Genomic DNA, 25,862 nt, shown 5'->3' with positions numbered 1-25,862 from the left:
GTTACTTTTATCAAGGAACGGGACCGCGGCACATCTCCTACACTCACGGACTGTTTACTCCAGAGATCAGCTGATCGCCCTGATGCCGGCCGGCTCGCTGGCCAGGCCCGCAGAAGTACCAGCTGAAATTTGGAGGAAAACACATCGGGGATGCAGAGGTCAAGGACAGAAGAGAAGAAAAAAGGTGACGGTGAGACAGCGGAGGCTCGAAGCGAGGAGGAGGTTTAAACCGTGTCTGCCGTCTATCGTGATGGGAAATGTGCGATCGTTGGCAATTAAAATCGACGAGCTCTCAGCACTGGTACGGAGTCAGAGGGAATACCGAGAGTGTAGCCTGATGTGTTTCACCGAATCATGGATGCACCAGGACATTCCCGATGAGAATGCTTCCGTGGAAGGCTTCCACACTGTTCGGGCGGACAGGGACAGCATCGCTAGCGGTAAGCGGAAAGGAGGTGGGCTTGCTGTTTTAGTTAACAACCGGTGGTGTAACCCTGCCAACATAACAATCAAAGAAAGGATTTGTTGCCCGGACACTGAACTGTGTGCTGTTGGACTCAGGCCGTATTATTTACCCAGGGAATTCTCTCACGTCATCTTGGTGGCTGTTTATGTTCCTCCCTCTGCTAACCCCACAGCTGCATGTGACACTATCCACTCTGCCATAGCTCGGTTACAGACTCAGCACCCGAGTGCCTTTATTGTGATCTCGGGTGACTTCAACCATGTATCACTGGACAATACACTACCAACATTCAAACAATATGTGGACTGTCCCACCAGGGGAGAGAAAATTTTAGACTTACTGTATGCTAACGTCAAGGATGCATACAGCTCCTCCTCCCTCCCCCCACTTGGTAGGTCAGATCATAACCTGATTCACCTCACCCCCCGCTATGTGCCAATTGTGAGGAGGGAACCTGTGACCACCAGGACTGTTAGGAGGTGGTCAGAGGAGGCAATAGCGGAACTACAGGGCTGTTTCGAGGTGACCAACTGGGAAACACTCTGTGAGCCTCACGCCGAGGACATCAATGGGCTTACTGAGTGTATCACAGACTACATAACTTTCTGCACCGACTCCATTGTTCCAGCTCAGACTGTTCATTGTTACCCAAATAACAAGCCGTGGGTGACTAAGGACATCAAAGCCCTCCTCAACAACAAGAAGAGGGCTTTCAGAGGGGGCAACAAAGAGGAGGTGAGGAAGATCCAGGTGTTACTAAAGGACAAGATCAGAGAGGCTAAGGACAATTACAGGAGGAAGCTGGAGTGGAAACTCCAGCAGAACAGCATGAGAGAGGTGTGGAGGGGCATGAAGACCATCACTGGATTCAGGCCAACCAACAGCAGGGGAGCTGAGGGAGGTGAGAATAGAGCCAATGAGTTGAATCTGTTTTTCAATAGATTCGACACCACAGTGTCTGCTCCCACCCCCACAACCTCACCTGTAGTCAGCCTGGAATCCAGAGCCACACCACTGTGCCAGCCTCTCTCTTCACATGCGCTGTTGCCTCCTGTGAGATTCCTGACACCCCTCCCCCACCCATCACCTTCACTCAATACCAGGTTGAGATGCAAATGAGGAGACTTCACTCAGGCAAGTCTGCTGGACCAGACGGAGTGAGTCCCCTCGTCCTCAAGACCTGTGCCCCCCAGCTGTGTGGAGTCTTTCATAAACTGTTTATGCTGAGTCTGAGTCTGCAGAGGGTCCCAGTGATGTGGAAGACATCATGCCTCGTCCCTGTACCAAAGACGCCACGTCCCAGTGGCCCCCAGGATTACAGGCCCGTGGCACTGACCTCCCACATCATGAAGACCCTGGAAAGGCTCATCCTGGACCAGCTGCGACCCATAGTAAGACCACATCTGGATCCCCTTCAGTTCGCTTATCAGCCTCGTCTCGGAACTGAGGACGCCATCATCTACCTGCTCAATCGTGTCTACACCCATCTGGACCAGCCGGCGAGCACTGTGAGGGTCATGTTTTTTGACTTTTCAGTGCTTTCAACACCATCAGGCCGACCCTCCTGGGTGATAAGTTAGCAGCGATGCAGGTGGATGCTTCTCTGGTGTCCTGGATTGTTGATTACCTGACAGGAAGACCACAATATGTACGTCTCCCACAGTGTGTGTCTGACAAGGTGATCAGCAACACAGGGGCACCACAGGGGACTGTCCTCTCCCCCTTCCTCTTCACCCTCTACACCACAGACTTCAGCCACTGCACAGAGACCTGCCATCTTCAGAAGTTTTCTGATGACTCTGCGGTGGTTGGATGCATCAGCAGGGATGATGAGACAGAGTACCGGGCTGTGGTCGACTCCTTTGTCACGTGGTGTGAGCAGAATCATCTGCAGCTCAACGTGGCAAAGACCAAGGAACTGATCGTGGACTTCAGGAAGACCAGGAAACACTTGACCCCTGTTTCACAGGGTCGTGTGCATTGAGGATATATCCGGAGTCACATTGAAATTGACAGTTTTTTATATTGACTATTTAGTAATGGGATAGGATCTAGTAAACCTAGCTTCTTTCATTGCGGATGAGTGCTAGTTCACATTGACAATAAACTGGACTGGGCTAAAAACACCACAGCACTTTACAGGAAGGGCCAGAGTCGTCTCTATTTTTTGAGGCGACTGAGGTCCTTCAACATCTGCCAGAAAATGCTGAGGATTTTCTATGAGTCTGTTGTGGCCAGTGCGATCCTCTATGCTGTTGCATGCTGGGGGAGCAGGCTGAGGGTCGCAGATGCCAACAGACTCGATAAACTGATCCGTAAGGCCAGTAATGTTGTGGGGATGGAGCTGGACTCCCTCAAGGTGGTGTCGGAGAGGCGGATGCTGTCCAAGATAAAGACAATGTTGGATAACACCTCCCACCCACTCCATGACATGCTGGTCAGTCACAGGAGCACGTTCAGTGAGAGACTGAGATTACCGAAAAGCACCACTGAACGACACAGGAAATCTTTCCTGCCTGTGGCCATCTCCCTGTACAACGCATCCACTTAACACACTGGTTACTGCTACAACTACACAGTTTCTTTTCCAGCTATTTATTTATGAGTGACTTATGTATGTATATATATGTATATATTGTACTATTCTTAGTTAGCGTATTGTCTGTCTTGTCTTAATGTTGGTTTATAATGGAGCACTGTAACAAAAAATAATTTCCCCCAGGGATCAATAAAGTATTCTGATTCTGATCTGATATAATAAGACATGTCAATTATGCAAAAAGTCATAATCATGGGGGGTGAGGAACAGTATTAGGCCTTGACCAGGGCGGCAATTTTTTTGTCTCCGGTAGCTATTGGTTCCTGCCAACCTGCCTCCGCTGTGGGAAGTCTGCCGGCACAGATGGAGGCCAAGAGGGCACAGAGTGACAGTGAGCTCAAGTGGCTCAGAGACCTGCAAAGCAGTCACAGAGGCGAGAAAAAAACCAAAGCCGACAGCAAATTGTCGCACACTGTTGAAAGTGGGCTGAGTGAAAGACCGTCGGATCTGCAGAAACAGGGAGCCACACACAACTGATAATCCTGCAGTTTTTGACTACAAAAACTTGAGTCTTACTTCCTCTAGATTGATGTCTCTTAATGAGCTTTTCTGAAGCTGCAGTAAAAAGCGACTGACTTTAAGTTATTAGGATGAGCAAAGAACACAGCTATGAAGAAAAGGGGAGCCTAATGTATTACAGAGTACCTAAACAAGACCTTTGTTCTGAACATGAAAGCAAAATACTAACAGTTGTATTATAATGTTGTTTTTAATCATCACGGGAACCGAAAATTGTAAATGAGATATAAATCTGATTAATTATCTTGGCTTAGTATAAACTGAAATTATTATTTACTATTATTAGTCATAGGTCTCATAAATGTACTTGATAGTTAATCAAAGTAGTAGTGGTTCTTACCTCCATAAAATAATCCAGTGGCAGTACACATCCTCCACTGGCCCTGGTACATGCCAGGAGTTGTGGACGTCTGCAACTACATCTGTTCGGATCTACGTCCTAACTTACTGCAAACATCCCAATCTGATATTTCCTGGGGATCTAGCGACTTCACCATAACTGTGTTTACATGCCCAAACTGATCGCCTCCAATGTACTTGAGACAAACGCCCGGTGGCCACGACTCTGCACCTACAAGACACCAAGAAGAATTCATTCAAAATACATCTCAACAAAATCCATGAACACGTTACAGATTTATAAAGACTATCTACATGTATACAATGTGAAGGTGTAAATGTAAAGCCCATATACCTGTGTTTTGTATCCTCCAGGTCTTAGTGAACAGCGTATCTGGAGGGACAGACTCTCCTTCCCCAATTGTCACATCCTCAACAAAGGACATAGATGGGGTGTTGACATTGGGACTTTCAAAGTCATAATATGCACCAATAGCAGCCTGCAGATTCCTGTTCCAATGCAAAAGAAGCAAGCATAGAGTTAATACACATCAGCAATACCTATCGATCCTAGTTATTAAACTTGAAATCATAGTGCTGAAGTATAAAGTAAAATCTGTCCAAGTGTTTTTGTTTGTCTTTGCAAAGCCTGCCCTACTTTTACAATTAGCATTATTTGCAACATATTTGCCAGATCAGCTTGTCCTCATAACATATTTGACTACTTCAACATGCACCTCCTGAGTACAGTACTGTTAAAAAGTATCTGCCTTTTCTGATTTCTTACATTTTGGATATTACACTTACATGTTTTCAGATCAAACAAATTTTAATTAGTCAAAAAGAACAAATACATTTTAAATGATGATTTCATGTATTAAGGGGGGGGGGGGCGTATCCAAACTAAAATTCCTCCAAGAGCATCATCTAAGGAACTGCAGGCCACACTTGGCTCACGTAATGTCAGAGTGTATGACTCAACAAAAAACAGGGACTGGGCAAAAACACTTCTGACCAAAAATGGATTCTTATATGGCGCTTTTCTACTCTTCCACAGCACAAAGCGCTTTGTATAACATGCCTCATTCACACACTCCTATTCATTTTTCTATGCTTAAGTGCTTTCTATCTAAATTTTACACACATTCATACTCTGATGCATCCATTCTAGTATGCATAGTTAGTATCTTGCCCACAGATATCTGGCATGCAGACTGGAGCTGCCAGGGACCAAACCACCAACTTTCCAATTATTAGATGACCTGCTCTACCTACTGAGCTACCAAAAAAATCCCCACAAAGGCTTGCCAAATGCACCTGATGATCCCCAAAACAGAAAATATTCAGTGGAATGATGAGACTGGTTCAGTTTTTTGGAAAGTTTATATCTGGCATAAACTAACACAATATTTGATAAGAAATAACATCACACCAATAGTCAATCATGGTGGTGGTAGTATAATGGCCTTGGGCTGCTTTGCTGCTTTAGGAGCTGGACGACTTGCCATTATTGATGGAATCGTGAATTCCAATCTATACTAGAAAAACCTGAAGCCATCGGTTTTTTTGTCCTGAAGCAGAAGCACACCCAGGTTATGCAGCAGGACAACAACAAAATATCAGAAAGATCAAAATAAATAAGATAAAAAGAAAACAAATGTTTTGGAGTGGCTTAGTTAAAGTCTGAATTTAAATCTGATTAAGATGCTTTGGCATAACCTTAAACAGGCTGCTCATGATCGAAAAGCCTCTAATGTGGCTGAATTAAAGAGTGGGCCATAATTCCTCCACAGCTGTGTAAAAGACTCATTGCCAGTTACTGCAGACTCTTGATTGTAGTTCTTACTGCCAAGGGTGGCAAAACTAGTTATTAGGTTTGTCTCAGATAGGTTTGTATAACTTTTTCCCCCTTAATTAAATTGTCATATAAAAACTGTATTTTGTATTAACTCAGATTATCTTTGTCTACTCACATTTTTTGCTGATCTGAAGCATGTAAGTGTGAAAAATACACAACAAAAAGAAGTAAAAACAAAGTTGTACAGTCCTACATAGTCATCTTAGTGGCACTTCTCTTAGTTTAGCTTTGCCAGTAAGAGAGAAATAAGGCTGCCTGGTTTAGTGGGTTGCTACCTCTGAGCCATTGCTCATATACTAGCCATAAATTCATGTTTACTTAGAACTTCCAAATCTTGGATTCAGGGGACAGATTCAAACAACTGCCGCGCAATGATGCCTTCTTTCCATTATGACCTCCTAAGCTCCATTCCCCTATACAGAAGCTATGTGAAAGCAAGTTTTATCTTTCAAAATTGATCCAATAAAGGGCATCAATGGCTGACAAACTAAAGAACGTGAGCATAGCTGGCCAGGAGCACAAAGGCGTTGTGATCAAGACCACTTGTTGTCGGCCGCTGATAGATCACGACTGGTTACGTCATCAGAATAACGTGAAGTGAGCGACGCTGCCTTGAGTTTTGGCTTCCCGATGAGCACGGTTTAACTGGCTCTGTGCGCTGTTATGTAACATGGCTGACGATCCGGGAGCGAGAGTTCCCTGTGCTTAAATTAGCCTGCTAGCTATTTGGCTCCTCGGTGACTTCACCTTACTGTTTCCTCTGCGGTCACGGCAAACTTTACCGTTTCACTTCCGTTTGCCAGTGATGATAGCTTGGAGTTAACAGTCATCCCATAGAATGGGAATGGTGATATGATTCCCTTCAGGGTTCAACATCACCTCCATAGCGCTCTATTTTGAACATTTTTTTTTTTATCTATGTAGGCTTTTTATGCTGAGTCTGAGTCTGCAGAGGGTCCCAGTGATGTGGAAGACATCATGCCTCGTCCCTGTACCAAAGACGCCACGTCCCAGTGGCCCCCAGGATTACACGCCCGTGGCACTGACCTCCCACATCATGAAGACCCTGGAAAGGCTCATCCTGGACCAGCTGCGACCCATAGTAAGACCACATCTGGATCTCCTTCAGTTCGCTTATCAGCCTCGTCTCGGAACTGAGGACGCCATCATCTACCTGCTCAATCGTGTCTACACCCATCTGGACCAGCCGGCGAGCACTGTGAGGATCATGTTTTTTGACTTTTCTAGTGCTTTCAATACCATCAGGCCGACCCTCCTGGGTGATAAGTTAGCAGCGATGCAGGTGGATGCTTCTCTGGTGTGCTGGGTTGTTGATTACCTGACAGGAAGACCACAATATGTACGTCTCCCACAGTGTGTGTCTGACAAGGTGATCAGCAACACAGAGGACATGGGACTGTCCTCTCCCCCTTCCTCTTCACCCTCTACACCACAGACTTCAGCCACTGCACAGAGACCTGCCATCTTCAGAAGTTTTCTGATGACTCTGCGGTGGTTGGATGCATCAGCAGGGATGATGAGACAGAGTACCGGGCTGTGGTCGACTCCTTTGTCACGTGGTGTGAGCAGAATCATCTGCAGCTCAACGTGGCAAAGACCAAGGAACTGATCGTGGACTTCAGGAAGACCAGGAAACACTTGACCCCTGTTTCAATCCAGGGGGTCAGTGTTGACATTGTGGAGGACTATAAATACCTTGGAGTACACATTGACAATAAACTGGACTGGGCTAAAAACACCACAGCACTTTACAGGAAGGGCCAGAGTCGTCTCTATTTTTTGAGGCGACTGAGGTCCTTCAACATCTGCCAGAAAATGCTGAGGATTTTCTATGAGTCTGTTGTGGCCAGTGCGATCCTCTATGCTGTTGCATGCTGGGGGAGCAGGCTGAGGGTCGCAGATGCCAACAGACTCGATAAACTGATCCGTAAGGCCAGTAATGTTGTGGGGATGGAGCTGGACTCCCTCAAGGTGGTGTCGGAGAGGCGGATGCTGTCCAAGATAAAGACAATGTTGGATAACACCTCCCACCCACTCCATGACATGCTGGTCAGTCACAGGAGCACGTTCAGTGAGAGACTGAGATTACCGAAAAGCACCACTGAACGACACAGGAAATCTTTCCTGCCTGTGGCCATCTCCCTGTACAACGCATCCACTTAACACACTGGTTACTGCTACAACTACACATGTTTCTTTTCCAGCTATTTATTTATGAGTGACTTATGTATGTATATATATGTATATATTGTACTATTCTTAGTTAGCGTATTGTCTGTCTTGTCTTACTGTTGGTTTATGTTGGTTTATAATGGAGCACTGTAACAAAAAAATAATTTCCCCCAAGGATCAATAAAGTATTCTGATTCTGATTATAAACTAAGACAGTTCAATTATGGCAAAAGTCATAATCATGGGGGGTGAGGAACAGTATTAGGCCTTGACCAGGGGGCAATTTTTTTGTCTCCGGTAGCTATTGGTTCCTGCCAACCTGCCTCCGCTGTGGGAAGTCTGCCGGCACAGATGGAGGCCAAGAGGGCACAGAGTGACAGTGAGCTCAAGTGGCTCAGAGACCTGCAAAGCAGTCACAGAGGCGAGAAAAAACCCAAAGCCGACAGCAAATTGTCGCACACTGTTGAAAGTGGGCTGAGTGAAAGACCGTCGGATCTGCAGAAACAGGGAGCCACACACAACTGATAATCCTGCAGTTTTTGACTACAAAAACTTGAGTCTTACTTCCTCTAGATTGATGTCTCTTAATGAGCTTTTCTGAAGCTGCAGTAAAAAGCGACTGACTTTAAGTTATTAGGATGAGCAAAGAACACAGCTATGAAGAAAAGGGGAGCCTAATGTATTACAGAGTACCTAAACAAGACCTTTGTTCTGAACATGAAAGCAAAATACTAACAGTTGTATTATAATGTTGTTTTTAATCATCACGGGAACCGAAAATTGTAAATGAGATATAAATCTGATTAATTATCTTGGCTTAGTATAAACTGAAATTATTATTTACTATTATTAGTCATAGGTCTCATAAATGTACTTGATAGTTAATCAAAGTAGTAGTGGTTCTTACCTCCATAAAATAATCCAGTGGCAGTACACATCCTCCACTGGCCCTGGTACATGCCAGGAGTTGTGGGACTTCGCATCTGCACACTCACATCTGATATTTCCTGGGGATCTAGCGACTTCACCATAACTGTGTTTACATGCCCAAACTGATCGCCTCCAATGTACTTGAGACAAACGCCCGGTGGCCACGACTCTGCACCTACAAGACACCAAGAAGAATTCATTCAAAATACATCTCAACAAAATCCATGAACACGTTACAGATTTATAAAGACTATCTACATGTATACAATGTGAAGGTGTAAATGTAAAGCCCATATACCTGTGTTTTGTATCCTCCAGGTCTTAGTGAACAGCGTATCTGGAGGGACAGACTCTCCTTCCCCAATTGTCACATCCTCAACAAAGGACATAGATGGGGTGTTGACATTGGGACTTTCAAAGTCATAATATGCACCAATAGCAGCCTGCAGATTCCTGTTCCAATGCAAAAGAAGCAAGCATAGAGTTAATACACATCAGCAATACCTATCGATCCTAGTTATTAAACTTGAAATCATAGTGCTGAAGTATAAAGTAAAATCTGTCCAAGTGTTTTTGTTTGTCTTTGCAAAGCCTGCCCTACTTTTACAATTAGCATTATTTGCAACATATTTGCCAGATCAGCTTGTCCTCATAACATATTTGACTACTTCAACATGCACCTCCTGAGTACAGTACTGTTAAAAAGTATCTGCCTTTTCTGATTTCTTACATTTTGGATATTACACTTACATGTTTTCAGATCAAACAAATTTTAATTAGTCAAAAAGAACAAATACATTTTAAATGATGATTTCATGTATTAAGGGGGGGGGGGGCTATCCAAACTAAAATTCCTCCAAGAGCATCATCTAAGGAACTGCAGGCCACACTTGGCTCACGTAATGTCAGAGTGTATGACTCAACAAAAAACAGGGACTGGGCAAAAACACTTCTGACCAAAAATGGATTCTTATATGGCGCTTTTCTACTCTTCCACAGCACAAAGCGCTTTGTATAACATGCCTCATTCACACACTCCTATTCATTTTTCTATGCTTAAGTGCTTTCTATCTAAATTTTACACACATTCATACTCTGATGCATCCATTCTAGTATGCATAGTTAGTATCTTGCCCACAGATATCTGGCATGCAGACTGGAGCTGCCAGGGACCAAACCACCAACTTTCCAATTATTAGATGACCTGCTCTACCTACTGAGCTACCAAAAAAATCCCCACAAAGGCTTGCCAAATGCACCTGATGATCCCCAAAACAGAAAATATTCAGTGGAATGATGAGACTGGTTCAGTTTTTTGGAAAGTTTATATCTGGCATAAACTAACACAATATTTGATAAGAAATAACATCACACCAATAGTCAATCATGGTGGTGGTAGTATAATGGCCTTGGGCTGCTTTGCTGCTTTAGGAGCTGGACGACTTGCCATTATTGATGGAATCGTGAATTCCAATCTATACTAGAAAAACCTGAAGCCATCGGTTTTTTTGTCCTGAAGCAGAAGCACACCCAGGTTATGCAGCAGGACAACAACAAAATATCAGAAAGATCAAAATAAATAAGATAAAAAGAAAACAAATGTTTTGGAGTGGCTTAGTTAAAGTCTGAATTTAAATCTGATTAAGATGCTTTGGCATAACCTTAAACAGGCTGCTCATGATCGAAAAGCCTCTAATGTGGCTGAATTAAAGAGTGGGCCATAATTCCTCCACAGCTGTGTAAAAGACTCATTGCCAGTTACTGCAGACTCTTGATTGTAGTTCTTACTGCCAAGGGTGGCAAAACTAGTTATTAGGTTTGTCTCAGATAGGTTTGTATAACTTTTTCCCCCTTAATTAAATTGTCATATAAAAACTGTATTTTGTATTAACTCAGATTATCTTTGTCTACTCACATTTTTTGCTGATCTGAAGCATGTAAGTGTGAAAAATACACAACAAAAAGAAGTAAAAACAAAGTTGTACAGTCCTACATAGTCATCTTAGTGGCACTTCTCTTAGTTTAGCTTTGCCAGTAAGAGAGAAATAAGGCTGCCTGGTTTAGTGGGTTGCTACCTCTGAGCCATTGCTCATATACTAGCCATAAATTCATGTTTACTTAGAACTTCCAAATCTTGGATTCAGGGGACAGATTCAAACAACTGCCGCGCAATGATGCCTTCTTTCCATTATGACCTCCTAAGCTCCATTCCCCTATACAGAAGCTATGTGAAAGCAAGTTTTATCTTTCAAAATTGATCCAATAAAGGGCATCAATGGCTGACAAACTAAAGAACGTGAGCATAGCTGGCCAGGAGCACAAAGGCGTTGTGATCAAGACCACTTGTTGTCGGCCGCTGATAGATCACGACTGGTTACGTCATCAGAATAACGTGAAGTGAGCGACGCTGCCTTGAGTTTTGGCTTCCCGATGAGCACGGTTTAACTGGCTCTGTGCGCTGTTATGTAACATGGCTGACGATCCGGGAGCGAGAGTTCCCTGTGCTTAAATTAGCCTGCTAGCTATTTGGCTCCTCGGTGACTTCACCTTACTGTTTCCTCTGCGGTCACGGCAAACTTTACCGTTTCACTTCCGTTTGCCAGTGATGATAGCTTGGAGTTAACAGTCATCCCATAGAATGGGAATGGTGATATGATTCCCTTCAGGGTTCAACATCACCTCCATAGCGCTCTATTTTGAACATTTTTTTTTTTATCTATGTAGGCTAACAAGCTAATTATAAAGCTAGGTTAGCGTCATACTCCTGTCCTCCCCACAGCGGGCCCTCCAATCCCCGCACTCACCAGTTGGTCATGTCCAGGAAGAAGGCGCAGCCGGCAGGGTTGAGCTGAAAGCCCAGCAGCCTCTGGAACTCCGAAATAAGGACGTCCTTGTCCGTGGTGCCCATGCAGCTGAACTTCTGCATGAGCTCCGCGTCCACGTCCATGTCCGTGCCCTCCATGGGTGCCAGGTGTCCCGTGGCGGAGACGGGGGTGGTAAGGGGGTCCTCTCTCAATTGAGTCCGAGGCCTTGTTCAGCCATAACAACCAGTTCAACAACAACAACCGTTAATGCGCATGGCACAACTAGGGGGACGATGTTTGACGTTGCAACAGCGCGCTCGTCGCCCTCCGCCAATCACTTGGTGGGCGTCGACGTCATCTGTTGCTATTTGTAGCCACCTTTTCATTGGTTTATCAATGAAATCGGTTTCCCATCTATTTGTTCAATGTAAAATATGGACAGTATGACTACCGATGTACATGAAAACAGCACTGAATATATTAATTATATAAAATTTGAATTTGAATTTAATTACACATATAAAATTTTTCAGAATTATAAAAACTCACTTTTTTTAAAGATGTACTTTTCCTTAACCTTTCTATGAAGTGATTATGCTTGAAAGCAAAATTCAACATACAGGAAAGAAATATATAAATCAATAACGAAACTAACGAATAACTAAAGAAAAAGCACATACAACACATACAAAATTCAATTCATGTCATTTGCAGTTAACAAACTACTAAATCTAATATATGGTTTTAGAAACTGGGTTAACAAGTTAAAGCCAATACATGCCACATACATGCTAATTTGTGACTTAAGCAATGGCTGTGATAACAACTAAATACCAACAGAAGAAAGAAAACCATGTAATTTTCCATAGCACGATTTTAGGCGGAACTAAATTTGTGTAGGTCTCCATATCTTGTCGGAACGCTTATTGGGAGCACCGGCGTCGCGCTTTCTGGTGGAGGTTTCTGTGAAACATGCCGAAGTAAGTTCACATAAAATTTGTTTTTACTGATAAGTCTTCTACCTATTTCGTTTAACAGCATTGGTGTGCGTTTGTATTTAAATTAAGTAAGATTTGGTGGTAAGAAAAACCCTGGAGACTAATAACCGGGGTATGCTCAGACCGAGGCTGTAAGCTGTGTCTAGGCTCTGGCTATTTGCTGGAGCGAAAGCCAACATAAACGTTTACCAGCAAATATCGACAGATAGTGAAGTCATGGGTCTGTGATATTGAACAGACCAGTCTCTCAATGGTTTCTATTGAGGCTAACGTAATTTGTAACGTAATACGCTTAACAAATATCTAAACTACAGAGCAATTCACTGTTTTGTTCGAGTTTTCTCGCGGTTCCTAATGGTCCAACAAACAAATGTGTATTTAGTTCAAACTTTTCATTGTTTTTTCGCGCAGAATTACAGTGGCGTTTGCCTTTTTTTTTAGTCTTTTTTTTTTTTTTTTTTTAGCTAAAATTAGTGAGTCATCTGGCCCGAGAATATCTTATCTATTTCTGAAAAATAAGAATAATGTAAACATTTCTTGCATGACCACAGAAGTATACATGCTATCCTTTGTGAAAGGTAAATATTTCCAGCCGGGAGGGACTTTTCATGTAGGGCATCTCAAAATCTAGGTGGACATTTTCTAACACCTGCATGGAGCATATGTTACTTAAAAAAATGCATTCTCCTTTACAACACACTTCTAATATACAAAAGGATATATTAGAGGGAATATTTTGTGTAGTGGTGATTTGAGCTGACATGTGACATGGTGTTACCCTGTTGGAAAACTGGTTTCTAAAGGGCTGGACATTACTCGGGTACACCATGTTGTTTAAAAGTTGATTCATTTTATTTGGATTTTCATTTCATTTTCAGTGGGTGAATAGTTTAATTTCTCATCCATACTTTTCCCACTGAAAAATGTTATGTACAGATGAACTCAATAAACCTTATGGGATTTCCTTACCTGGATTATTGACCATCAAACCGTGAACCATTGATACAAGGCAGGATGGATCCAGCATTTTATGCTGCTTCCACCAGTCTCTGACCGTTCAAATATCACAACAGAAGTAGCGACTCGTCAGACCAGAAAACATATTTTCAATCTTTTGTCTGCCAAGGCAACGATTTGGTGTGAATTGTTGCCTCATTTTCCTGTTCTTAGCAGACTTTAGTGACACCCAGTATGGTCTTCTTTTGCTGTAGTCCATCTGCTTCAAGGTTTGATGTGCTGAGCATCCCAAGAAAATCAAACCAGCGTGCCTGGCACCAACAACCATGTCATGTATAATATAAAACTTAACCAAGTCTACATGACAAAATGCACTGAGTTGGTTCCATGTGATTAGCCTATTAAATTTATCTACTTTGTTTGCATTGTTGAGCAGACATAAAGTGGCCAGTGAGGGTATAAGAGTATCAGCTCTGTTGTTGATATTAGGGGTGGGTTTAAACAATTGACTTCTCTGATTCAAATCAATTATAGTTTGAATAATGCAATATCTATTTATTAAATCCTAATTGGATTTTTAAATTAGAATTCAAAATTAGAAATTAGATATGACCAAAAATATTTATCACGATATACATTTGAAAATTTGCAATAACGATATGACTGACGATATAATTGACACTAGACAAAATACTTTACAACTCCACAACTTTATTAGTGCAAAAAACCCCATCAATGTATTTTCACTTAAACAAGCAGCTGTTTTTTATGTGCATTAAAGTTATATAAAAATTAACAGTGCAAATGCAAATTCCTTGCTGACAGTTTAACCAAAAGGCATTTCCAGTGGAAATGGCCGACATATCCTCAGCATAACCATGTATAATATCCACAAAACTTAAAAAGAGGTTATACACACACAATACGGTAATATTATGTTGAAGCACAGTACGTATCACTCCGCGAGGCTCCTGCCTACGATAGCCGTAATGCTCCGACAATCCATCAAGCGGTGCGGGTTTCGTAGCTTAGCAAAGTCGTACTAAAACATTTGACAGATTTTCGAGCGCCGTGTACGACATAAAATCGTTTCGAGGTCAGTAAACACAACCAGAATTCATACATAAGGCACACGGGATTTTATTAGGGGCACTGCCGATTTTCAGAAAAATCAAAGGATTTATTTTAAGTGTGTCATATTTTCCAAAAAACACAGTAATAACGACAGCCCGCTAGCATGCGCTACCAAATACAGAGCTTTGTTGTGTATCTGACGGGTGAAAGCTAAACCAGTTCCACACCACTGAAGTTGCAGCATTTTTACAAACCAATTCTGGTTCATCCGTTTCAACGATCCGCGTTCGCCCTTCTCATTCGCCGTCACCGGCACTCTTTTTCCTCCATGTGCATATGTAAACAAAGGCACTGCGCATGTGCGTTTTACCCATATTCTATTGCAATATTTCATTTTCTTATATTGCCCGAAATTATACCGGTATTACTGTGAATGGTGTGATATGGCCCAGCCCTATTTTAAATATACATGTATTTTGCCAGAAACACCAGGATTTCAGGTTAAAGCTCACCAAACTATTTAAAAAAAAAAAAAAAAAAAAAAAAAAAACGCCAAGCAGCTAAAACGGCAAATGAGAGCAGGTAAACTGATTCAGCAAAAAGATGTAAACACAAAGCGCGTTTGTTTGTTTTTATTCTATTTATTGACCTCTGGCAAGAAAGCCAAATTTTTGCTCTTCAGTACTGAAGAAATTAAACCTTTACAAATTATGCAAAATTTCAAAACGCTTAGCTGCATCTCTAATAAAACCGCTGTAACTTTACCTTCAAAAGCATAAGGGTAATATTCATATGTTGATTCATGGTATTTGTCTGTTGTTGATCTACTGCAGAATATTTTTAAAGGTGTCATCTGCTATAAAATGCCAGGACAGGAAAATCTCCTTCATGTTCTTCTGTATTTTATCCTCAGTTACTTTGACACAAAGGCAAGTCTCACAAGTGTCAGCTTTAGTTTTTATACATAGATATAGAAATATGGATATGTACTGCCCGAACCACCTCAGCTGGCTCCTTTCGATGTGGAGCATCACCCAGGATGCCCCCTGGGCGAGGTGTTCCAGGCATGTCCCACCGGGAGGAGGCCCCGGGGCAGACCCAGGACACGCTGGAGAGATTATATCTCTCGGCTGGCCTGGGAACGCCTTGGTATTCCCCCGGACAAGCTGGAGGAGGTGGCTGGGGAGAGGGAGGTCTGGGCCTCTTTGCTTAGGCTGCTGCCCCCGCGACCCGGCCCCGGACAAAGCGGATGAAGATGGATGGATGGATGGATATGTACTGATAAATGATCAGAATTATAATATCTCCGATTGGTCATATTTAAAAGGTCTGGATTTAAAAAAAAAAAAACACAAAAAAACAAAACACAAATACTAAAAAGTTAACCTCTGGTTTTTTGTTTGTTTTTTTTTGTTTTGTTTTTTTTAATCCTCAGGTTTTACTGTGACTACTGTGATACCTACCTTACACATGATTCGGTAAGTTTTGTTTGTATCATATCAAATTGTTGAAAGGCATTAGTGTGTGCGTCCGTGCGTGCGCGTGTGTGTGTCTTTTCTGTTCCAGTTAAATATCTCATGGTTTTACTCTGTTTCTGTTTAAGCCGTCAGTGAGGAAAACCCACTGCAGTGGCCGAAAGCACAAAGAAAATGTGAAAGATTACTACCAGAAATGGATGGAGGAGCAAGCACAGAGTCTGATTGATAAAACAAGTAAGAATATTATTGTCTGAATGTCTTGTGTCAAGAATAAAATTACTATAGGCTTTGGTTTGAGGTAAGATTAGGAAGCTTGAGTCATAGTCTCCTGATGACAAAACATGTTTTGATCAGGGGAGAAACTCTGTTCTGACTCTGAGCTCTTTTGGATACAGATCACTTGTCCAACAAGCCTATCTTAAATGTGAAAGTGCCCTCTAGTGGCAGTATCAGTGATGTTTTTATTTGCTTGTACAGTGGTCCGTCGTTTATCGCGGGAGTTGCGTTCTAAAAATAACCTGCGATAGGTGAAATCCGCGAAGTAGCCAACTTTATTTTTTACTGTTATTATAGATGTTTTAAGGCTGTAAAACCCCTCACTACACACACTTTTCTCAGATAGGCAAGAAGATTTTCACACTTTTCTCTCTTGTTTAAACACCCTCAAAGTTCAAATCTTCGTAGAAAAATAAGTCCAGTATTATATTATAATCCGAAAAATACGGTAACTTCTACCTTCCTTTAGCATGTCCAGAAGTCCAACTTTTTGTGTGATGGTTAGCATCTTCCTCTGCCTTTTGGGTGCTACTGCAGGTGCCTTTGACGGTGCAAAACGTTTCGTCGACATTGTTGTGCTTGTTGGGGAGAAAACTTACAAACATATAGTACAGCACTTCAGAGTCACACTGCTAGCGATCAAAGATTTATTTAAATTTGACAAGCTGAACACATTCTGTACTGGACAGGTGACACGGCATGGCGGAGATTGTTTGACGATTGTCTACAACCGATCAGGATGCAGAACACAATGCACTGTAATTAAAAAAAAAAAAAAGCATGCAAAATTGCACAAAAAAAATCCGCGAAACGTGAACCGTGTTATAGAGAGGGACCACTGTACAGCAAACCGTCTATATGCTTAATGTGGGCACCGCATGCTCTTTTCCATATTTAGTAAGCTGGTTTAGAGGCAGACAGTAAAAGCCTGTTACATATCCCACACGGGCATGCTTTTGCACTCATGTAGGATATCCAAGTTCTCTGCTTAACCAGTGGGCTCTATACACCAGCTTACTTGGGCCTCTGAGATTACATACCACTAATCCATATATAAAATGCAAAGCTCATGAGTGTTTTTGTCCACTGTGGAGGAATCTGTTGTTTTACAGACAAAGTTCTTCTTTGTGGCTTTTAAACATGACACATGATTTAGTTTTTTGAAGTCACTTTTATGTTACTTCCTCTCCCATTTAAAAAGATCCCATTTGTTGGACTCCATATGTAGAGCATTGCACTGAAGTTAGATTGGGATCTGTACAGGATTCATAATCTTCATGAAAAATGTCTTTTTTTTTTTTTTGTGTGTGTGTTTTGAATTTTGTCTTTTCTGCCAACAGCGGCCGCATTTCAACAGGGAAAGATTCCTCCCACACCGTTCCCAGGTGGCCCTCCCCCAGGTGAGTCCATCTTTACACTTGGTACTAATCTAATTTAATTAACCAACCATAACATGGACACTGGCTTTTTATAAATTCATAACCATATGGGAAATTTTGTTAACATTTTTCTTTTTAATTGGAGGTTGAATGAAGTGCATTTCACTAGACTAACAAGAAGCCATACATGTGGAACTTTAGCAGTCATATCCACAGGATAACTAACAATTAATTTGCATGAATAAAGCATCTCATGACATGAAAAAAAAAAATTCAGTATTTTTATATATATTTCCTGAAAGCTGGATTTATGACTCAGGTTGGGATTGCTTAAACGTGTATTAAGTCCAGACTATGTGCCAATTATTAGCGTTTTAAAGCTTTTAAATAAGAGCCTTTGTATTCAGCATCTAAACTTATTACATGCATCTAGCGTGTAGGCTAGAGATGCATCTGACCCTGTGAGATCAGACAAAAGCACACATTCCTTAAGTAATGTCAGATTGAGTTCATATGTAACTAGTGCCTGTAAAGTTGAGTAAATTCACTTCAAGGTGCTTCTTGGGTAGCGCTTGCAGGAGGCAGAACATGATGTGCCTCCTGCAAGTGCTATCCAAGAAGCACCTTTTGCTTATATTATTGTATTATTGCCAGTAGTGAGAATGCATCTGAAGCAGATTGTCTCTTGTTGTGTGTTTATGTGCAAGGAAGGGCAACTACGAGCAATTTCTCAGTGTTGTGTGAAAATAAATTATATAGATATAGATATAGATAGATAGATAGATAGATAGATAGATAGATGGATAGCTACAGCTATAGCGTGCAGGCTAGAGATGCATCTGACCCTGTGAGATGAGACAAAAGCACACATTCCTTAAGTAATGTCAGATTGAGTTCATATGTAACTCTATATATATATATATTTATTTATTTTGGTAAATAAAATGTTGTTTTGTTTTCTAAATTCCAAATTGTGGTAAAACTGTGACCACAAACCTGCACGACAAAGTTAATGGTAAACATATGTTGAGTCACCCCCACTCTAACTGACTGTGGCAACTCTAATCACATAAATTAATAAATAAATAGTTTATTAATGTTTATTAATCTTGTGGTTGCAAGATGTTAAGAGGCCGTACACCATCATCCACCACTGCAGCCCTAACAGACAGCAGCAGCTCTTTCTCTGTTAGTGTAGGTTGAAAACAAGCAAAGTGGGAGGTAAAAGAAATGATGGTTGAATATACTGGTGTGGTTCTGCAGTACTTTAACCTAGAAATAAACAGTTGCATGTTTGGTTTACTTCCAACACGGCAGTGTGTAACCATATTCTGCACAGTTATGTGCAGATTAGCCTGCTAGCACTAACATTAGCATAGGCAAACTGTTAGGTGTTATGCAGTGTAAAGTACTGCACTTATCAGTGAGATTTAAAAACCCTGAATTTAATACTGAATAATGTAATTATTAGTTATTAAATGCTGCTTAGATACACATCCAGTATTTTTAACATGTTTAACCTCATCCATTAGCTGGTACTCTATTTTGGCTGTATGCTGAGTGTTGTCTTTTAGAAAAGTTGACTAATCTATTTCCCCCCCCACCAGGAAGCACCTCGCTTCAATTATTTTATGATTTCCGGGAGTGAGAATGCATCTAAGTAAACGGTCGCCTGCTGTGGTGCTACAGGGAAACTCTTTAAAATTTCCCAACATTGAGCTCATGCGTGAAAATGAATTAAGGGGAACAACAAAACTGACAAGTTTGCAGATTTATTGATCAAAGAGAAGGAGAAAAAAAAAAACAAGGTCAAAGATAGTGATGATAAAACTGCAACCAATAAAACGATCCCTTAGAGCTGTAGTGAGCATAAGCTTTGTCTGTTGTTGGATATTTGTTTTCTCTTGTTGGTCAAATATCACTGTAAATGAGGCTCTTTGCATATACTGTGATTCACTCTATGGGATTTTGACATGTAAATTTCTGTGCACTTGTACAGAGTCTTAACATTAATTGTGCACTGGCATTTTTCTGTCTCAAATGCAGCTGGTCCTCCTCGTCCAGGCATGCTACCAACACCCCCAATGGGAGGTCCTCCAATGATGCCTATGATGGGGCCTCCACCACATGGCATGATGCCCGGTGGGCCTGGTAAGAAACATTTTTCCTTAATTTTTTTTTTCTTTTCTTTTTTTAAACCCCAACAGTTGCTGTTGTTTTAACTTCTGTTTCTTTTAAATCTTACTGCCAATACTACAGCATTGTAAATAAGGATGTGCTATAAATGCCTCGCCGGTTAAGTAAAGGTGTCATTAAACTTGTTGCGCCATCTTGTGATAAAATTTGGTATTACCTGAAGGTGTGGCCTGGCCCTAGTTCCATTTTTAATTGATATTTATTCAACATGATACAGAAACATTTGAACATAGTCATAGTCAAGTCATTTGAAAAGTTTGTTAAACAAGAGTGTGTTCATAAGCAATGACCACACATGCAGATGAAGCTGTTGACCACACAGGGTTATTTGAATATTTATTTATTATTATATTGTGTGTGAATTCTCTTTCCTGATTGGCAGCCTTTCTTTTGCTTTTATATCACTGTAAAATCAATATCTTTTGAATCAGCTTTGGCAAAAATAAAATATCTTAAGCAATCACACATTTCTGTGCCTTGGTGGCCCGATGAGACAAAAGACAAGGAGGTTATTTGAAAAAGTCTGTCAGCGCACTGATGTGGGCATTTGGGTAAACTGGTGTAATGAATAATACCTAAAGCTGTGTATGCCATCACCATTACATCTAGGAGGCATGAGGCCACCAATGGGAGGACCCATGCAGATGATGCCAGGACCACCAAACATGATGCGTCATCCTCGACCGATGATGATGCCGCCGGTGAGGCCCGGCATGATGAGACCAGACAGATAAGGCTGAGTGGACTTTGTGCTTTGTTTGTTTCCATGAAGAGCCGCTGTGTACGGAGGACACTTGGCTTAAACTCTTTTTATTTTTTTATTTTATTTTTTTTTTAAGCCTGCTCAGCCGGTCTTCAACCTTGAACATACATTTAAATTATGCCATTTCTGTATAAATACTTCATTTCCTGGTATTTATGACAATATCCATACAAATCTTGTCATTTTGAAGTGTATGATTGGAAGAACTTTTTTTTTTCACTGATATTCAAAGAAACATTAGAGAAGCAGGTTTGATTTGACAATGTTCATCACTAAGGTTTTTCTTTGTTTTAGATTTTAAATGTTTTTGTACTTTGTTACAATGGTTGGAGGAATAAAATGTTGATTTAAAAACCTGTTTCCTTGTAATTATTTAAACCTTTATGTTCAGACTCTAAGCCAAGCCAGTATTAAAGCATTTACTTTATCAATCAAAAATTTTAATAAAACTCGTAATGTTGCCTCCGTACAACACCACTGTTGATTGTAAGTCAGTCACAATCAAACCATTTCTGTAGTATTAAACTGATGTGACTTTAACTGATGTGTGATTTTCAGAGGCTCAATTTGATTGGACAAAACAGTCATTTTTAATATAGGCGATGCTTTTAATACTATGAAAATCATTTGCAGTCAGTAACTAGTTGAAATCTCATGGACATCACTAAATGCTGTTACTTGCCAGGCCTGGCAGAGCATCACATTCAGTTGCTTCATGCTTGTGATGTTTTCTCTGCCTTCAGTTTTGTTGTCAGTGAATGAAAGCCGTGCGCTACTGGGTTGAAATCAAGCGATGGATTTGGACATAGAACAATATCCAATTTCTTTGGGTTACTTTTGCAGTGCGCTTTGTGTCATACATGGGAGTGAAACGCTGGTTTGTTTGAATCAGGGTAGTAAGTATATCTCTGTACACTGCAGAATTCATCCTGCTGTGTCAATCAGCAGTCACAACATAAAACACTGGTAACTAGATGCTCATCTGTTTCACGGATGCAGCATGCTTCCGATAATGAGATGTTCCTTTTCCAGTCATTCTGAAAATTGCAAAGATTTTGGACATGATACACTTTCCTCCTCAAGAGTTTTCTTTACTTGCAAGATGTCACTAGATTAGATGTTGTGAAGTTGTTTTTATTAACCAAGGAATAAAACTTGCAATCATCCTTGTGGTCTTTCAAGCTTTTTGGTGGTCCTGAGCTGGCCAGTTCTTTCAGTCTTAAGACTATAACAGTCTGTGGATTTGACTGCTAATTTTCCTCTGATAGGTTTATATTGGATTATATTTGGTTTTTCAGCTTCACTTACATTGACATCTTTTTGGACATCGCGGTCAGAGTTGAATAGCTACCAAAAGCAAGTTGAACACTTGGAATCAAGATCCACATCTTTTATCTTCTTAATTCATCATAAAACAAGGGCACAGGCCTCACCTTGCTTTGAAACTGCTCTTGAGCCAATTGCCCAATTACTAATCAGAAATATTGCCTTAATATTTCAGCTTCAATATTTCAGACTCTGTGCTTATAATTTTAATTTGTACAGCATACTTTGTGCAGAAAATATTTAAAACTTTATACGACAGGAATCAAGGAGATTCACAGTGTCTGTACACCATAACACAAAGATAGTGAAGAATGTGGAGCATTTAGGAGCTAAAAAGTAGATCAATTCAGTTCAATATGTTTTTCTTTTTTACTAAAGAGTTTTATTCACAACAGTCACCTCAAGGTGCTTAATAATGTGAGGAAAGACCCTACAATAACAGAAACCCCAACAATCAGACCACCTCCTATGAACAAGCACGTTGGCGACAGTGGGAAGGATAAACTCTGTTTCAACAGGAAGAAACAAAGCCAGGCTCAGGGAGGGACAGCCACGGGGAGAGTTAGAGATTATTAGTAACTCACAATTAAATACAGAGATGTGTATAAACATACGCTACAAAGGGAGCGAGAGAAGAAAGAAAAGTGCATCACAGAAATTCCCCAGTTGCCTAAGTCTAATGCAGGGTAACTAAGAGAGGATTCCAGGTCCCCTGATCCAGATTTAACTATATGCTTTATCAAAAAGCAAAGTTTTGAGCCTAATCTTAAAAGTAGAGAAGGTCTGTCTCTTGAATCCAAGCTGGAAGGTGGAAGAGGAGCCTAAAAGCTGAAGGCTCTGCCTCCCATTCTACTTTTAAATACCATAGGAAACAGAGGTAAGCCCGCAGTCTGAGAGCAAAGTGCTCTATTGGGGTGATACGAAAGCAGCTGGGCAGCAGTGCAACTCAAATGTATTTTTAATGTTTATTTGAAAAGGGACAATGCACATTAATTAACGTGAGCACTTGGGTCCATCATTTAAATGCCCCAGATGTAGCCATACACAGTAATTATCATCTGCAGTCCCTGATGGGTTGATGGTATTTCTAAAAAGTAACAGAAAGCCAAAAATGCAAAAACATCTTTGCATAGATAAGTGCAGCTGAAGCATTTGGATTAAACAAAGATTAAAGACCACTAATATAGCTCACATGCCAAAACCCCCTGTAATTAAACACTAATGTAGAATGTGGCAATGTTGTTTTATACATTTGGAAAAAGAGTTGACAGATTTTTATTTCCTGAATGTTTCAGTCAACCCTTTGCTAACGGGTTTGGCATATGAACTCAAGTAGGTGACACAGAGCCGGTATATCTGCCTAGATATTGCTTTTAAAATTAAACTGTGTCTTTGAAATTAAAGCTCATAGTTGGCAGCTGAATGTTGTTTTGAGCTGCTGACAGAATTACATGGTGTGGATTGTGTGTGTGTTCAAAAATGGATTTGACACAGCATTGCTCAAAAGAAAAAAAGTGTTTGCTTCTGCTCTCAAAAGAGGAAAAGCGGAAAACTAGAATGCAATTATTGCGACTGTAATACACTCTGAACTCTACCTGCTCGTGTCCCGGTTTGTTATTCGACACAAACATTTAGAGAATTTTAAACCAGAAATTGTAGAAAGAAGTTTCAAGGTTTGCCCCTCCCGTACTTGGTTCATCCTACATGCGAGGGGCACGTTGTCTCCGCCTGCAGGTATTAATGTGTTGGTTAATGTGTTAGCCTCTCTCAGCATTGCAAGCAGAGAAACACAACAGATGGATATTTCTAATATTGTTTCACAAGACAAATGAGAAAGTTCACCCACCCTCATTAGTTTACCCAGTCAAGCATGTTTGAAGAATTACAGCTCTTACATAAGAATCTGCAGCAGCTAGTGAATCATTATCTCAGCTGACATTTGTATCTTCCACGCCTTGCAAGAATTCACTTCTGTCCTCTAGCTGGGCTCTAACCTCCCTATCCGTTAACACAAACCTCTGCCCATAGTTATGAAATTTTCTCAACAGATGGAGCTAGAGAGTCGTAATGCTTTCCAATTAGAGCCAAGACACTGGAATGATGTGCAGTGACTGATTTTTGTGCTTCCATGGACTGTCAAATTTCTTTGTATCTCACACTCCCAGAGGACATTTATGTGGCTTTATGGTTTAGGAAATTTCTAGGCCACGTACAAAAAAGAAACAAATTTGTTGGGGGGCAATAGCCATATGCTTCACGCTGCGTTTGCCAATTTATAGACTTGCAGAGCAGAGGGAAGGCACTGCAAAGACAATCCAAACTGTTACAGTGCTGTGCACCACATCAGATAACTTTTGGGAGCTGTCAGTTATGCATGGTGTAAATTGTAATCTTCAAAGAGACTCTGATAGATTACATGCATTCTTTAGGACACTCTAAAGGATAGATTTCATTAAGTGTCCTATAAACATTCACTCTCCACATCAGTGAGACAGAAATAAAACCATGTTAATGCACATTTTATGCATATGTCGAGCATAGGCGGATGCCCCTGTGTCATCTGAAATCCACAGACTCTTTATGAATATTCAATCCAGCCATGAAGTGGCGCGTTGCCCTGAAGGGGAGGAAGTGGAGTGGCGAAAAGTGTTTACGATTAGAGCTCAGGAGTTGAGGAAATCATGAGAAATATGTATTATAATGAAATCTACAGAAGCAAAGCAGCTCGTGAGCATCCACCGCATTGTCGGATTGAGTGAAATTAGGCCCTGAAAAAAGCATTTATGCAGAGATATTTTCAACAATGCAGGCAAAGGGAGCTTTGGGAGAAAGTATTCCCTTGATGTTTCCATCACTGGAGCTCTGTTTTGCACTATAAAACACTATCATATACACTCACTGACCACTTTGTTCGGTACAACTTGCCAGCACCAGGTTGGACCCTTTTCGCCTTTAGAACATATGTCAGGGAGTGAATCTCCCAGGGTATCAGATTTCACATTTTTAATTCATATATAACACACAACACTGCTCATTAAGAAATAAATCTGAAAGTGAAATTTTTACTTTGGTTTTAACAAATTCACCAATATCAGAGTTGCACATCGGCAAAACGTGAAACTGCATTACAAACATGGAAAACAAAACAGACCTCCTGAATTTATTTACTCAGCTGATATGCAACAGTGTGAAATAAATTCAATTTCTTTTCTTCTTTTTTTTTTTTAATCTCACCAGAGAAATAAATGGTGCTTTAGCCACTAAATGCTCAACAAATGTCACCAGTTAGGAGCTAACACTACCATTTGAAGCTGCACAGCTAGTGTTGGGTGTTTTTGTGGAACACACTTTAAACACACAGTTTAAATCTATGTAGCTTTGGAGTTAGATTCCTATCTGCTCCATACCGCATGTCAAACTATCCTTAAGCCAGATACTGAACCCCAAGTTGCTCTCTCATGGGTTCATCGAAGTGTGAATGTTAGATTGAAAGCAAAAAGAAGTGCTTGTAAGAATGTGTGTGAATGAGGCCTGTTGTATAAAGACCTTTCAGTGCTGAAGTAGAGTAGAAAAGCACTATATGAGAACCAGTCCACTTTAAACCAAAACAATGAGCTGAAAGGTGCTGCAGAGCTCTGCAAAGCTTCACAGGGTTGGGTTATAGTTCTCTGTGGGTTCATTGCAACAAACTTATTAATGTAAGGATG

At 41.0% G+C, this 25,862-nt stretch overlaps 2 protein-coding genes across 2 annotated transcripts in view; one reads left to right on the top strand and one right to left on the bottom strand.

Annotated features, from left to right (window-relative positions):
• The window catches only part of ilrun (inflammation and lipid regulator with UBA-like and NBR1-like domains), a 19,583-nt gene extending 7,555 nt beyond the window's left edge, over positions 1–12,028 (bottom strand). The window contains exons 1-3 of the mRNA XM_005917938.3: positions 11,709–12,028; positions 9,203–9,357; positions 8,882–9,079 (exon numbers count right to left, since the gene is read on the bottom strand). Of these exons, the coding sequence (XP_005918000.1) occupies positions 8,882–9,079; positions 9,203–9,357; positions 11,709–11,866 (511 nt within the window). The 5' untranslated portion in view covers positions 11,867–12,028. The remainder of the gene's footprint in view (positions 1–8,881; positions 9,080–9,202; positions 9,358–11,708) is intronic.
• A 559-nt stretch (positions 12,029–12,587) lies between these two features.
• On the top strand, positions 12,588–21,183 carry snrpc (small nuclear ribonucleoprotein polypeptide C). Its single transcript, XM_005917939.3, has 6 exons — positions 12,588–12,688; positions 16,173–16,215; positions 16,341–16,449; positions 17,832–17,891; positions 19,917–20,021; positions 20,676–21,183. Exons 1-6 carry the CDS (start codon positions 12,681–12,683, stop codon positions 20,798–20,800), a joined length of 450 nt encoding a protein of 149 aa, XP_005918001.1. The 5' UTR covers positions 12,588–12,680; the 3' UTR covers positions 20,801–21,183.
• Positions 21,184–25,862: the final 4,679 nt, after the last annotated feature.

The sequence above is a fragment of the Haplochromis burtoni genome, unplaced genomic scaffold (assembly GCF_018398535.1).
Source record: "Haplochromis burtoni strain Fernald_Lab_line unplaced genomic scaffold, NCSU_Asbu1 Contig_26, whole genome shotgun sequence".
Taxonomy (NCBI): Eukaryota; Metazoa; Chordata; class Actinopteri; order Cichliformes; family Cichlidae; genus Haplochromis; species Haplochromis burtoni.
Note: the sequence above shows the minus strand (reverse complement) of the source record. Positions and strands in the feature narration are given on the sequence as shown.